The sequence below is a fragment of the Pristis pectinata genome, chromosome 1 (genome assembly GCF_009764475.1).
Source record: "Pristis pectinata isolate sPriPec2 chromosome 1, sPriPec2.1.pri, whole genome shotgun sequence".
In the NCBI taxonomy this organism is placed as follows: Eukaryota; Metazoa; Chordata; class Chondrichthyes; order Rhinopristiformes; family Pristidae; genus Pristis; species Pristis pectinata.
Window position 1 is genome coordinate 138307040 of NC_067405.1, and position 14913 is coordinate 138321952.

At 41.7% G+C, this 14913-nt stretch overlaps 1 protein-coding gene across 1 annotated transcript in view; it reads left to right on the forward strand.

Annotated features, from left to right (window-relative positions):
* Window positions 1-13920, forward strand: part of entpd5a (ectonucleoside triphosphate diphosphohydrolase 5a) — a 112837-nt gene extending 98917 nt beyond the window's left edge. The window contains 8 exon segments of the mRNA XM_052010522.1: window positions 432-511; window positions 4073-4134; window positions 5565-5663; window positions 6819-6959; window positions 7636-7692; window positions 11482-11501; window positions 11503-11598; window positions 12247-13920. Of these exon segments, the coding sequence (XP_051866482.1) occupies window positions 432-511; window positions 4073-4134; window positions 5565-5663; window positions 6819-6959; window positions 7636-7692; window positions 11482-11501; window positions 11503-11598; window positions 12247-12333 (642 nt within the window). The 3' untranslated portion in view covers window positions 12334-13920.
* Window positions 13921-14913: the final 993 nt, after the last annotated feature.

The window sequence follows — 14913 nt, forward strand, 5'->3', positions numbered from 1 at the left end:
TTCCCTGTAAAAAAAAAGAGTCTTTCCCATCAATGCAAGTTGTAATAACTTCTTTGGATGTCAAGTAATCCCATCTTTACCACACTCACCTCAATGTTTTCCAGGCTAAAAAAACAAGTCTAGTCCTATTTTTATTCTAATTTCTCATCTTGGTCTTAACACTGTACACCATGTATTCGTGACTCTCCAACATGGGTTTGATTCAAACCTAGACTTACACAACACTGGCTCAGATGTGCCTGGGCCGAAGGGTCCCGTTCCTGTGCTAGACTGTTCTATCTTCTGCATTCTATCCTGGTGGAAGTGAGTTCACCTCGGGGAAAATTATGTTCATGATAAGCTATCAGTTTGCCGAAATAGCATACATCCTAAAGAACTGAGAAAAGAACGTTAACATGGGAACTTAAATGTATTTTTTTTCATTCTTGCAGAGTACACTTCGTGCTGCCCCTGAAGAATATATCAATTCATTTGAGATGTTTAACAGTTCCTACAAACTGTACAGCCACAGGTCTGGTTCCTAACACTAGTCTTTCAATAGTCTTTACACTATAGGTTCCATAGATGATTATTTAGTGTTAAGTGTAGTTTATTTGTTGAAGAAAATTGATAGCAGTACAAGTTCAAGGCAAGTCCTATATTTTTGTTGTTAGTACAGGTAATCAATTTAAAGGTTTATTGAGTGTGATTGTCTGAGACATCATGTGTTTGAACTTGATTCAGTGTTTACTACAAACTGGATTAAGGATGAAAGATGTAGTCACGGTATGCATTTATGAGAATATTATCTTTTGGTATAGTCTACATAGATTTTAGCAAAGGTGACAGGCAGATCTAAGGGGGAATGACAAATTGGATCCAAATTTGGCTTAGTGGCAGGAAGCAAAAAGTTTTTAAAAACAGTCATCGAGTTTATTGTCATATGCACAAGTACATGTACGCACAGGTGTAATGAAAAACTTATTGCAGCAGCATCACAAACACATAGCATCATATGAGCAGCATTCACAAGAAAAACAAATTATACAAAATTGTACAAGAAAGAATGCAATTAGAACAAAAAAAACAAAGTCCATTGTAGTGCAAAGTTGCCAATGTGGTCATAGTGTTGCTGTACTGATGTAGTGATTAGGGTTGTGCTGGAGGTTCAAAGACCGAATGGTTGAAGGGAAGTAGCTGTTCTTGAACTTGGTGGTGTGGGACTTCAGGCTTCTGTACCTCCTGCCCGATGGTAGCTGCGAGAAGATGGCATGGCCCAGATGGTGGGGATCTTTGATAAAAGATATTGCCTTCTTGAGGCAGCGCCTCCTGTAGATACTACCGATGGTGGGGAGGGGTGTGCCTGTGATGTACTGGGCTGAGTCCACTACTCTCTGCAGCTTCTTGTGTTCCTGTGCATTTGAATCGCTGTACCAGACCATGATATAACCAGTCAAGTTACTTACAACAGTACATCTGTACAAGTCAGTTAGTGTTCAGTGACATGCAGGACCTCCTTAACCTTGTGATTGCTTCTGTGTGCTGGGTCCAGGACAGGTCATCTGATATCTTAATGCCCAGGAATTTAAAGCTGCTGACTCTCTCCACCACCGATCCCCCAATGTAGACTGGCACGTGTCCACCCTCCTTCCCCTTCCTAAAGTCAGCTCTTTAGTTTTACTGATGTTGAGAGAGAGGTTGTTGTTGCGGCACTGCTCAACCGGGTGACATCTCGCTCCTGTAAGCTGCCTCATTGCCACCTGTGGTTCATCCAACAACAGTGGTGTTAGCGAATTTGTATATGGCGTTGGAGCTGTGCTTAGTCATACAGTCATGTGTGTAGGGGGTAGAATGGGGGCTAAGCATGCAGCCTTGAGGTTCACCTGTGCTGATGGTCAGCGAGGGGGAGATGTTCTTACCAATTCTGACTGACAGGTCTGCCGATGAGGAAGTCGAAGTTCCAGTTGCAGAGGCCCAGGTCTTGAAGCTTGATGCTGAGTTTGGATGGGACGATTGTGTTGAACGCCGAGCTGTAGTCGATGAACAGCAGCCTGATGTATGAATTCCTGTTGTCCAGATGGAAAGAGCAGAGTGAAGAGCCAGAAGAATCGCATCTGTTTTTGGTCTTTTATGGTAATTGGGTGCTTTTGTGATTGGAAGCCTGTTTTCAGTGGAGTTCCTCTGGGCTTAGTACTCTGTCCCCAGCTTTTTGTAATCCATGTTAATGACTTAGACCTAAATGTAAAAAGCATTGTTTTTTATATATTCATTCAAGAGATGTGGGCTTCACAGGCTGAGCCAGCATTTAATTGCCCATCTCAAGATGCCCTTGAGAAGGTGGTGGTGAGTTGCCACCTTGAACTGCTGCAGTCCTTGAGGTGTAGTTGCTGTAGTGTATCCTGTGGAAGGTACAAACTGCTGCTACTGTGCTTTGGTCAGAATCAGGTTTATTATCACTGACTTGTATGACGTGAAATTTGTTGTTTTGTGACAGCAGTACAGTGCAAAGACATAAAATTACTATAAATTATAAAAATAAATAAATAGTGCAGGAAGTAAAGGAATAATGAGGTAATGTTCATGGACCATTCAGAAATCTGATGGCAGAGGGGAAGAAGCTGTTCCTAAATCATTGAATGTGGGTCTTCAGGCTCCTGTACCTCCTCCCCAATGGTAGTAACGAGAAGAGGGCATGTCCCGGGTGGTGAAGGTCCTTAGTGATGGATGCTGCCACCTTGAGGCACCGCCTCTTGAAGATGTCCTCAATGGTGGGGAGTGTTGTGCCCGTGATGGAGCTGGCTGAGTCTATAGCCCTCTGCGGCCTCTTGCGTTCCTGTGCATTGGTGGTGAAGTTTCTAATTACAGTGTTTCTAGATAGAAGATGGGGCAAAGACACACGTTTGATCCTATCCCAAAGAAAATTTGTGATCTATTCCCACCCAATTTCTAAGTCAGAAGGTTTTCTTGATTGCCCACCTAAACCAAGCCTTGGGTCTCTTGTAAATGTTAACGAGAAGCAGAACTCATGATCTCTGATTGCATTGAGCTGAGATCTGTTTGGGTTTCCTGCCATTGATTGGCTCAACTAGTGGCTGCTGTCAGATTTTCGCAATCCCTTAAAGTTCAGGATCTGTTTTGTGGTAGTTATCTTAACCATTGACAAATCCTACTTTTGCCTTTCCACCCAGGGACAGATTGTTCCCACAAATAACCATGCCATTTTAGACCAGGGATTGAACACAGGAGTTTCCTGCCAGCAAGCTCTTTTCCATACAATGGAGTGTGTATATCTTTCACAACTCTTGATGGGGCACTGGTCCACCTACAGTAAGACTGGTAAAATACCACCAGGTTCATTATTCCCTCTCAACAAGTGAAAGTTTTCCCTCTCAAACAAGTGAAATCTTGACTGGTTGCATCATGGACTGGTGCCATTCGAATGTGCAGGAACATAAGAAGCTGCAGAGAGTAGTGGACTCTGCCCAATATATCACGGGCACATCCCTCCCCACCATCAGTAGTATCTACAGGAGGCGCTGCCTCAAGAAGGGAACGTCCATCATCATGGATCCCCACCATCCGGGCCATGCCATCGTCTCGCAGCTACCATCGGGCAGGAGGTACAGAAGCCTGAAGTCCCACACCACCAGGGTTCAAGAACAGCGACTTCCCTTAAACCATTCTGTTCTTGAACCAACCGGCAGAACTCTAATTACTACAGTTGAGCAACACTATGACCACTTTGCACTAAAATGAACTTTTTTTTTGTAGTTGTATTCCTTCTTGTAAAAATTGTGTATAATTTATGTTTAATTTGTTTTTTTCTTGTGAATGCTGCTTATCTGACGCTATGTGCCTGTGATGCTGCCGCAAGTAAGTTCTTCATTGCACCTGTGCACACATGTACATACGTGTGCGTACATAAACTTGATTTTGACTTTGAAAGAAATTATTTTTGTCTGCTTTGTATAGAAATGAAATTATATATTTGTAATGTTTCCTTAAATATTTTAGCAACAATTTTGTGAATTATGATATTCTTATCTGAGATTTTGCAAAAGATTTTGATGTTTTCCATATTCTTGACTATTAGTTATTTGGGTTTTGGATTGAAAGTAGCAAGACTGGCCGTACTGGGAGCACTGGAAGCAAAAGGTATGTACGGTCAAATTTTGATTATTAAAGACTTTTTGATTGTATAATTTAAATAAAGATATCAGGTGCTAGACTTCTACCCATGTCATTTCTTTCCCTGGATCAATAAATTCTGAATCCAGGTAAAGTTGTCTTTGAATAGGGTTCTGAAGAGGAAGAAGAGATTATAAACTTCCTGATAACGTAATTTTACATGCAGGTTCCCAGTGCTCTAGGATCTATCCCATTTACACTACAGGGAAGAATCCTGCTCTGGGAGCAATACAAGAACTTCTGGACAGTTGTTTAAATATCATGTCACAAACATAATGAAGGCAAACCCAGTCATGCTCTTGATAAAATTCTTCATTGTCATGCTTTCGAATGATCATCACTAGGAAATGTTTCCCGATTTCCCCCTACTCAACAGGAAGGAAGTTGAAGAGCAAAAAGCTGCAGCTGTTGAAAATCTATGAAAAGAGCAGATGCTGGGATACTCTGGTCAGGCAGCATCTGTGAAGGGATATAGCTGACATTTTTCTATCTACGATGCTGCCTGACCTGCCAAGTATTCCTAGCAATTTCTCTTTTAGTGAGAGAAATTGGGCTTAACTGTAGGCCCCACCATCTCCCCAGCTGAGATTATCTTTATGGACTGGGAGGTAAACCTAGAACTTCCCTAGTCTGGCCCGTGTTGAGCCACCTGCCTCACTTGTGACTTGAGTTATTGGGGACGCTGGACTAATTCTGAAATTGAGGTTCTTAGTCTTTCTTCTACTTGACCTTGTGCATGGAAATTGCAGAGGTCTCTCTTTCTCCATTTGTTCTGTAAAACAGTAATTCCTTACCTGAATTTCTTTTTGAGTAGAAACTATCTCTATTATGTGATTATATTACCAAAGCAACGTTCTCATGGATCTAGTTTATGATGCCATGTGAGCACCAGATGACCCCCCCCCTCTGCTCCCCCAACCTCCTGAAATCCAAATATAAAGAGGAGTGATATTTGTACAAAAGAGCTTCTCCTGTGTCACTGTTCTTCCCTTATGGTGGGACGGAAGAACTGTGGATGGAGTTGGTTTCCATGATGGTCAATGTGCTTCCCTGGTCATAGAGTCATAGAGATATACAGCACAGAAACAGGCCCTTTGGCCCAACTCTTCCATGCTGACCAAGTTGTCTACCTGAGCTAGTCCCATTTGGCTGCGTTTGGCATGAGGTCCAGCTGTTCCGGACTGAATGAGGACTTGATCAAAGTTCCACTGTAAGGATGCCATTGGGTTAGTCCTCAGAGCCCCAATCTTCTTTTTGTTATTCACATGTGATGTTCAGTAATAAAGTCCTTCCCTTTAACATGGATAATTTAAAATCTGGAATATCTCCACTGTGTATCTTTGATTTTTTTAAATTTCTTGTTATGTACTTCTAAAAGCCATTCTTCCTTTCGGCAGATGAGAGCAGAAGGTACAGAAGTTCATGTTTACCACCGTTCCTGAAGGCTGAATGGAAATTCAGTGGCGTCAACTATAAGTTTGGTGGAATGAAGGAAGGTAGGGAACACTTAGCCAGTCAACCCTTGGTCTGCACAGAACTCAATTTTCTCTTAAGATGAATGTCCATGAAATATTGACTCAATCTCAAAAGGTTGTGTTGCCAGATAATTGAATAAAGCTGCATGCCATGGTGAACTCAGGACTTTACTCAGAATGTCCAGTGTGTACCCAATACATTAGTAAGGCCCTTTGCTTCGTGTGTTTACCTATATCTCCCGTGCCCCTTTTTACATGGCACTGGTTGGTCAGTGTATCACATTAGGTCAAATTCTCTTGTCCACATGATTCAAAAGATACATCTTACTTTTTAAAGAGATCTTTTTGTAACCTGATGTCAATTGGGCAAAGTGCAAAAGTAGAATTAGTTTAGGTAACGTGCATAAAACTACATGGGTTTGGATTCCTGTTATCATCTCAGCTATTTCAGAACTGAATCCTTGATCTGTATTCCACTTTAAGAATGCCTTCGGTATGACCCGAGAAACCTCTCCCTACATTGTCAGATGTTCTGTGTCTTAAAAAGAAAGAAGTTGTGGGACTGTGCTATATTAATGAAGACCACTTCCTGGTTAGTGCTCCATTTCTTCATCACTGAAGGAAAAATAGATTTGCATTTTTATAGTCCCTTTCACAACTTCACATGTCCCAAAGCACTTTACCTTGCTGTTAAAAGAGCAGCCCAATTTGTGCACAGCAAGCTCCCCCAAACCGCAGTGTTCATGGGTTTTTTTTTGGACTGATATTTATCCTTTGCAATCACCAAAGTATCCCAGCTCTTTAAATATATATATTTAATATATATATGGAATACTTTACATTCGTCATAAACCAGGTGCTTATCTTGACTACACTTGTGATTGTGCTGCGCCCTGTAACTACTACCTTAGTGTTTTAGGCATGGATTATTTTATGCTCAGATCTATGGAACCACTGTTCTGTGCTCCAGGTCAGGGAAGGAAAGTTCCAACCAAGATTCCAATTTCTGAATGCTGCCCCGTCAATCTGCTGTGCGGATGTTCCTTTGCGTGTTTTTATTTGTTCCTCTGCAACCTCCAAAGAGAGGAGAAAAACAATTCTATAGCTCTGTGGTAAAATGCAACCACCCTCTCAGTCAGACAGCATGTGTAAGTAGAATCGTGTTTGTAATCTCAGTTCCCTCCAGCTTCCAGTCCTGCTACACTGAAGTCATCAAGGTGATACAGGAGAAACTCGATCAACAAGATGAAATCAAAACAAGGAGTTTCTATGCCTTCTCTTACTACTATGATCGAGCAGTGGATGCAGGAATAATTGGTGAGTAAAGGAATGTTTTGCTTTTTTAGTTCTTCTGCATACTTTAGAAACCAGTTTTGAAAGCCATTTTGGAGGCGCAAGAGACTGCGGATGCTGGAATCTGGAGCAACACACAAAGCGCTGGAGGAGCTCAGCGGGTCAGGCAGCGACTATGGAGGGAAATGGACAGTCGACGTTTCGGGTCGAGACCCTTCATCTGGACTGGAAAGAAGGAGGGGAGATAGCCGGTGTAAAAAGGATGGTGGGGGCGAGGGGTGGAGCGAGAAACTGGCGGGCGATGGGTGGATCCAGGTGGGGGGGGAGTGATAGGCAGGTGAGGGCGGGAATTATGGCAGAAGCTGGGAGGTTGACGTGGGTGACAGAATCTGAGGAGAGGATGGTGGAGCTGGAATGAAGGGAGGGAGGTGGGGACAGGAGCCAGTGGGAGGAGTGTGTGGCTGATGGGCTGATTGAGAGGGCGGGAGAGGGGAGACATAGGGTGATGGGGGCCGTTTGGATCAGGAGAGGAGAGAGCAAAAGAAAAATGGGGGTGGGGGGGAAGGGACAGAGGAAGAGCAGTTACTGGAAGTTTTTGATGAACGTGCCGCCAGTTTGGAGCTTGTCCAGGCGGAATATGAGGTCTTGTCTAATTTTCATTTGGCCGTGACCAAAAGCTTTCTGTTTTTCTTTTATATAGACCATGAAAAGGGTGGTGTTATACTTGTGAAGGATTTCAAAATAAAAGCAGAAGAAGGTAACCGTTTTTATTCTCTGAATTGGGGAAGTTCTTTGACAGTAGCCTTGCAGAAGGTTTGCACTCAGTGCGTTACCTCCACTTATCCAGACTGAAGCAGATCTCAGGTGGCTCCTTACTGCCCATCCTGGCAAGGAGGATTAGACGAGCATTCATCACATGCAAGTGTGACATAGTGCACTTGGTTGTAGGGCAAGGAATTACACAAACAGTAGGATACTGAGAAGTGTAGAGGAACATAAGAAAGTTAGAGTGCACTTCCACACACCCACAAAGGTAGATCTCCTGACAGAGCGATTAAAAAAGCAAACAGAATACTTGTCGTCTCAGACACGATAGGGACAACTGAGAGTTCTACTAGCTTTTCAGGAACGAGAGAGAAGAGATATACCAGTAATCCCAATTGAACAGAAAGCTCCATCGGTGGGAATTATTTGTTTAAAATTGATACCAGTTTTTGCAACCATTTAATGGAAATATGTTACTCCATGTAACGTTGTGAATTAGCCTTGAACTGCCAAGTTTTTTGTTTTGAAGCTGAAACTAGTTTGAGGATTATTCCATTAAAAAAAAACCAACAAAACTTAAATTTGCAAGGAGGTGTAAAACTTGGAACATTGTATTTGATGCTTTGGAAATGAAAGCTAAGCTGAGCTTTTCAAAATATTAAGAGGAATAGATAGAGTGGACAGCCAGCGCCTCTTTCCCAGGGCACCAATGCTCAATACAAGAGGGCATGGCTTTAAAGTAATGGGTGGGAAGTTCAAGGGAGATATCAGAAGAAGGTTTTTTACCCCAGAGAGTGGTTGGGGCATGGAATGCGCTGCCTGGGGCGGTGGTGGAGGCAGGTACATTGGTCAAATTCAGGAGATTACTAGATAAGCATATGGAGGAATTTAAAAGAGGGATGTGGGAGGAAGGGGGTTAGTATCGTCTTAGGCGAGGTTTAAAAGGTCGGCACAACATGGTGGGCCGAAGGGCCTGTATTGTGCTGTATTGTTCTATGTTCACTTGTACATTCCGGGTACTGTACACTGTGCTAAATTCCATAATTAGGAAATGGGCTTTGGAGAAGTACATGGGCAATAGAAGGTACAAGAATCAGTAAACAACTTTTTTTTCCTCTTGAAAGGTGAGAGGTGACCTATTACAAAATTAGAATAGGGTGTCACGGTGAACAAAGGTACAATAGCAGTGTTTAAAAGGTATTTAGACAGGCACATGAACAGCCAGGGAGTGGAGTGATATAGGCCATGTGCAGGCAGGTGGGATTAGTTTGGATTGGTATCATGGTCGGCACAGACTCCATGGGCCAAAGGGCCTGTCCCTGTGCTGTACTGTTCTGTCTTCTATAGTGAAGATCTAAATACTGGCGGAGTATGTACCACAGATAATAAGTGATTATTAATAATATGGAATTTGCTTCGGTGTGGAGTAGTTCCAGGTGAATAATTTTAATGTATAGTAGATGAGGATAATTTCAGGACAATACAAAGGCAGATGGGAAAACAAATTGCAAGGATGATGTAAAGAGACGGGTTAAGTAAGTGTGCAAAAACTTGGCGGCTGACAAATAATTTGGGGAATGCAAAGTTATCATTTTGGTAGGAAGAATGGAAAAGCAGAATAATGCTTGAATGGAGACAAATCGAGGTATTGAATACAGGAGTCAAGAAGTTATGAAGCGTCTCTACAGAACTCTGGTTAGGCCGCATTTAGAGTATTGCGTGCAATTCTGGTCACTTCACTATAGGAAGGATGTCGAGGCTTTAGAGAGTGCAGAGGAGTTTTACTAGGATGCTGCCTGGATTAGAGGGCGTGTGCTATCAGGAGAGGGTGGACAAACTTGGGCTCTTTTCCCTGGAGCGGCGGGGGCTGAGGGGAGATCTGTTGGAAGTGTATAAAATTATGGGGCATAGGGTGGACAAACAATATCTTTTTCCCATTATTGAGCGATCCAATACCAGAGGGCATGCATATAAGGTGAGAGGGGGTAGGTTCAGAAGAGACGTGAGGGGTAAGTTTTTTTACTCAGAGAGTGGTGGATGCCTGGAATGCGTTGCCTGATAGGTTGGTGGAGGCAAATTCATTGGGGGCTTTTAAGAGGGGCTTGGATGGGCATGTGAATGAGAGGAAATGGAGGGATATGGGTATTCTGTAGGTAGGAGGGATTAGCTACATCAGCACAACATTGTGGGCCGAAGGGCCTGCTCCGTCCTGTACTGTTCTATGTAAACGCTTAAAAAAAATTAAATGCCGTGGTATGAAGGGACCTGACTGTCCTAGTACATGAAAATGAAGTCGGCATAAAGATTATTTAGAAATGCAAATGGCTGCTGCCCTGTACTAGAGAAGGGGTTTGTAATGTAATATAAAAGTAGGGAAGTCGCTGCAAGTGTAGAGGGGTTGGTACAACCACTGCTGAAGTTTTGGTCCCCTTATTTAGGGGCTGGATATATTTGTATTGGAGGCAGCAGAGGTTGGGTGGTGGGACCAATTCCTGGAATGAAGGGTTGGTCTTATGAACAGGTTAGGCCAATACTTACCATAGTTTAGAAAACGAGAGGTGAGGTTATTGAAACATGGAGCATCTGAGGGAACAACAGGGTGAATGCGGAACCTTTCCCTTTCTGATGGAATTAAAACTAGAGGGCATAATTTCAGGATAACAGGTGCCCATTCAGGACAGAGATGTAGAACTTCTCAGAATGGTGAGTTCTTAATTCTCTATTCCAGAGAGCTATGGAGGCAGAATGATTGAATATATTGAAGGGTGATGGGGTAAAGTTATGATGAATGGTCACAGTTTTTTTCCCAGGGTAGGGGCAGTCTAAAACTAGAGGTCATAGATTTAACGTGAGAGGGAGAAAGATTTAAAAGTGACCTGAGGGGCAACTTTTTCACACACAGGGTGGTGGGTATATGGAACAAGCTGCCAGATAAGGTGTAGAGGTGGATAAAATTAAAATGCTTAGAAGACATTTGGACAGGTACGTGGATAGTAAAAGTTTAGAGGATATGGGCCAACACAGGCAAATGGGACTAACCTCGGGTAAAATTTTGGTCGGCATGGATGTTGGGCTGATGGGCCTGTTTCCGTGTTGTGTAACTCCATGACTGTGCAATAGAGAGATTTTTGTTTTAAAGGGGAGTGCAGGGTTACAGGGCACAGGCAGGAAAGTGCTGAGGCCATGGTCGGATAAGTTCTGATCTTATTGAATGGTCAAGTAGGCTCAAGGTATCTAAGGCGATTGAGCTTTTATATCGAAACTGAAACTAGTTTGAGGATTGCTCCACAAAAAAGCAGCAAAACCTAAATTTGCAAGAAAGTGTAAAACTTAGAACATCGTAATTGATGCTTTGGAAATCAAAGCTAAGCTGAGCTTTTCACTCGTACATTCCAGGTGCTGTACACTGTTCTAAATTCCATAATTAGGATACGGGCATTGGAGGGGTACACGGGTAATAGAAGGTACAAGGATCAGTAAAACAACTTTTTCCGCTCTGATTCTTAGTACAAGAAAGCTAGACGATACACATGAAGGAATATGCTGATAGGGTTAGATTAAGATGAGCGGGGGCTCACATGGACCAATTAGACCAACTGGCCCTTTCCCATAATTTGCATCGTTATACTTTAGCATGAACGTGTATATGTGAAGGCACAGGAAGATGACTATCTGTGATGTATGTTACACAACTGATTGTTTGTAGTCACTCTGAACAGTCCAAGTATAATTCAATGTGGTGTTTACTTGCAGTGCTTATGATGATCTCTTTATATTGCAGTATGTGACGACCTAAATAAGGGTGACAACAGGCAGTCCCTTCCTCTGCATGGATCTAACATATATCACTGCCCTGCTCAAGGACGGGTTTGGATTTTATGATGACACAAAACTCTATGTAAGCACAGCAGCTATTGTGGTTTTCTTTTTTGTGTTGTAGACCGAGTGCAAGAAGGTTATCTGATGTTACAGTGAGGTTTCTTGCATTGTTGGGTGTATCAAGTGTAGTCCTAACCCACATGGAAGGGAGAAGGGTATCCATGTAATTTTACATATAAATGCCAGCTCAGATGGGAGTAAGTAGGTGATCCCTGTCCCTAAATGTGTATTACCAATTGAAAATGGAAGTCGATGTCAATTAAATTCACCCATTTTCAAAATATCTATTGCAGGGGTTTTTCTCTTGCTTTGCTCTGCCAATTTACAACCTTGTTGTCGTTTAAACTTTTGTTTTTGAATATAGTGAAATGCAAGGTGAAAATTATGACATTTCCAAAATTGAGCTAACATCACAAAACGTTTGAAAATAGGATTGCCTTGAATACTTCTGAACCCCAGAATGCCCAAGGGCCACTTGTACACTTAAGCTAAATGGAAGTCACCTTGTGAATTTCAATGCAGAATTTAGTTTGCCTATTACCTAGCTGGCTTTCTAAAGAAGAATCAATGGTGGCAGCTCTTCACATTCAATTATCCCCCAAGTGACCTTGTTCTGGGCGGAGGCTTATTTTGTGATGACATTCTCATTCTTTACCATTATTTTCAGCTGATCAAGAAAGTCACTGATATCGAAACCAGCTGGGCACTGGGAGCAGCGTTCCATTTCATCCAGTCACTGAAGACTGCACCCTGAATTGGAAAAAAATCATGAAGCTACTGATGCACATAATTGTGTTGCTACTTGAAAGTGATTTATTCTTGCCAGGCAAGCAAGAAAGTAACTTTGATTCCTCTCACTGAAAACAACTGAAAAAAAGATGCTTCTCGATGGTCCTCTTATGTCATTTCTCCCATTGTTACGTGAGGAAGAAGTGGGGCAAAGGTTATTTTTCATCATTGTTACAAAATGACTGGAAGAATAAAACCATGGAAACAACAGGTGATACTAATATTTCTTGGACCCAAAATCCCTGAATAGATTGATAATTATTGCAGAACTCTGCCCAATTATTGCAATTCAGGAACAAGAAATGTTCAAGTCTTCAGTAAACAGTTAATACTTAGTAGTGTTCTACTTGAAAGATTGAAAATGAAGTTCTGTTCCTTAAAGTTCAAAAATGTCAACTTATGCTAGACTTGATCAAATCTAAATTTTTCTTAAATGGAAGCTCAATCTTTAAAATGTTTATATCATTTTAAATAGTTGAGGCAATGGGCTGTGAAACCTTCCTATTGAACACTTTTGGCTCTCCTAGCAGATGGAAGTAGTGAAGAGGGAGAAGTTTAACTTTACCTGTGAAGAAGAGGCAGATGCTGCTCTGACAGTCCTGCATGCCTAATAACAAGATTAGTTTACACACTCAGATTTTAATCTCTGCATTTGCTCTGCCTGTTGGGGGGAGAAGGGTTCAGAGAAAGGCCAAAGAGTGGAATTGAGGATAGAATCACTCTTCCTCTGATATGATCACTTGGACTTTAGTTGTAACTTTAAGTGACCCACCTTTCAGCCTCGATGTATCAATTTAAATGCAATTTTTAAAAAAATTTTGTGGAGGGTTCAAATAAAGTACTTCTATTGGTACAGTGGATGCAAAATCCAGCCTAAGTTGACTTATACAATAAACATACCACTTTTGAGGTCTCAAGGTGCTGATTTATCAAATTAGTAGTGACACTGGAAAGACTAATCATCTTTTAAATTACCTGGCTTAAAACTTCAATTGAAGTGTTTCTCCTTGTCCTGTGAATGAGATATTTCATGCATCTGATCTATATTTGAAAATTACTAAACTGGACATATTACAATAACCACTTTTTATACGTACTGACGAGACTTGGGCTCAAACAATTTTACAGTTGATCTGGTCCACACTACTGGGAATGTAACTTGTTATACTGATATCTCTTCTCACTCAGCAACTTCACTCTGAAATTTAAAACTAACCTGTTTGCAGCACAGCTTTCAACCAAGTAAAGCTCAGGGTTCTGAAAAGCAGGAGAGTGTTTTTAGCAAGTGGTTGTTGTGTGCAAATTTCTTGCAACTGTATTTGATCTCTATATTCCAGAATTCATTCTAGCTCCTGTGAAACAAAATGATACTTATTTTTGAAATGTGTATTGCACTTACCTTTGGCTGTAATTAATATTTTGTACAAAGAATCACTTGTAATTATTGACAATTTTTAAAGACATCAAGTAACTCGTGTAAATTCAGTTGTATGTTAAATATTTTGTATCAACATTCAATTTTTTTAAATTAAACAATATTGGATGGTGTAAATGCTGCTTATTGTCATGGTATCAGAATACGCACCAGAACAAGAGCAACAATCTGCATCCCTCTCCATCGGCTTTTAGCACCCATTCAAGCTCTCACAACCTAGCCCTGAAAACGAATCTGTTTTAAGTGCACAGCCTCCTTTATTATGCAAGTGCTGTCAAATTTGGCACGATGCAATTTCCAGGTGCATTGTGAAACTACTTCACAGTGCACGTGGGCAAACCTTAAAGCTAAAATGGCCCCTTTGTGACATTGTTTCCCCAACAGTCTAGGAACTAGGACATCAATGAAAGTATTCAAGCTGTTTCTTAAAGTACATAGTTCACCAGCAAGGGAATTAAAGCTGGGCTGTTTGCTGCAATGTGCTGCAAATGAAATCACTACACAGCCAACCAGAAACACCCCTCGAGCCCTTTAGCTTCTGGAACACAACTGGCTATAGGCAGGGAACCCTTTCAGAAACCATATGAACCAGTGAATCTTTAATCTAGTAGTTATCCTACTTAACATGTTAAACTCAGTGCTAATTCATGAACGTGGCTTGGAAGCTAATGTTTCACGTTCCCCTGGAGATAGTTAATATGGGCCTTGAAACCCAATGCTGCTAAGACAGCTGTTTTTCATTCCACCTTCATGTACAGGAATAAAAAGCTAAATTTGCAGTTTTGTGGAACAGAGGTGGCCCACAATAAACATCATGAATAGAGTGAACTGTTGCCATTGGCAGTCAGAAAATATTTTGGAAAAGCTTGCAACATTCTGGGGAAAATCAATGCCTTCCAAGTCAACCCAGACCCTGGGACCTGCTACAGCAAAGTACTGGGATCCCAGCTCTGCCAAATTCCTCACATCCACTGACTTAAAGGTAAATGTTCCCCGATCAGTGGTGCACAAAAATCCACGCTGCTTCAGTACTGAATATTGTACCCTGCAGGGATTTAGCCACACAGTACAAGACTAATCAATCATATACTGTCTCTATCAGCAGCAAGC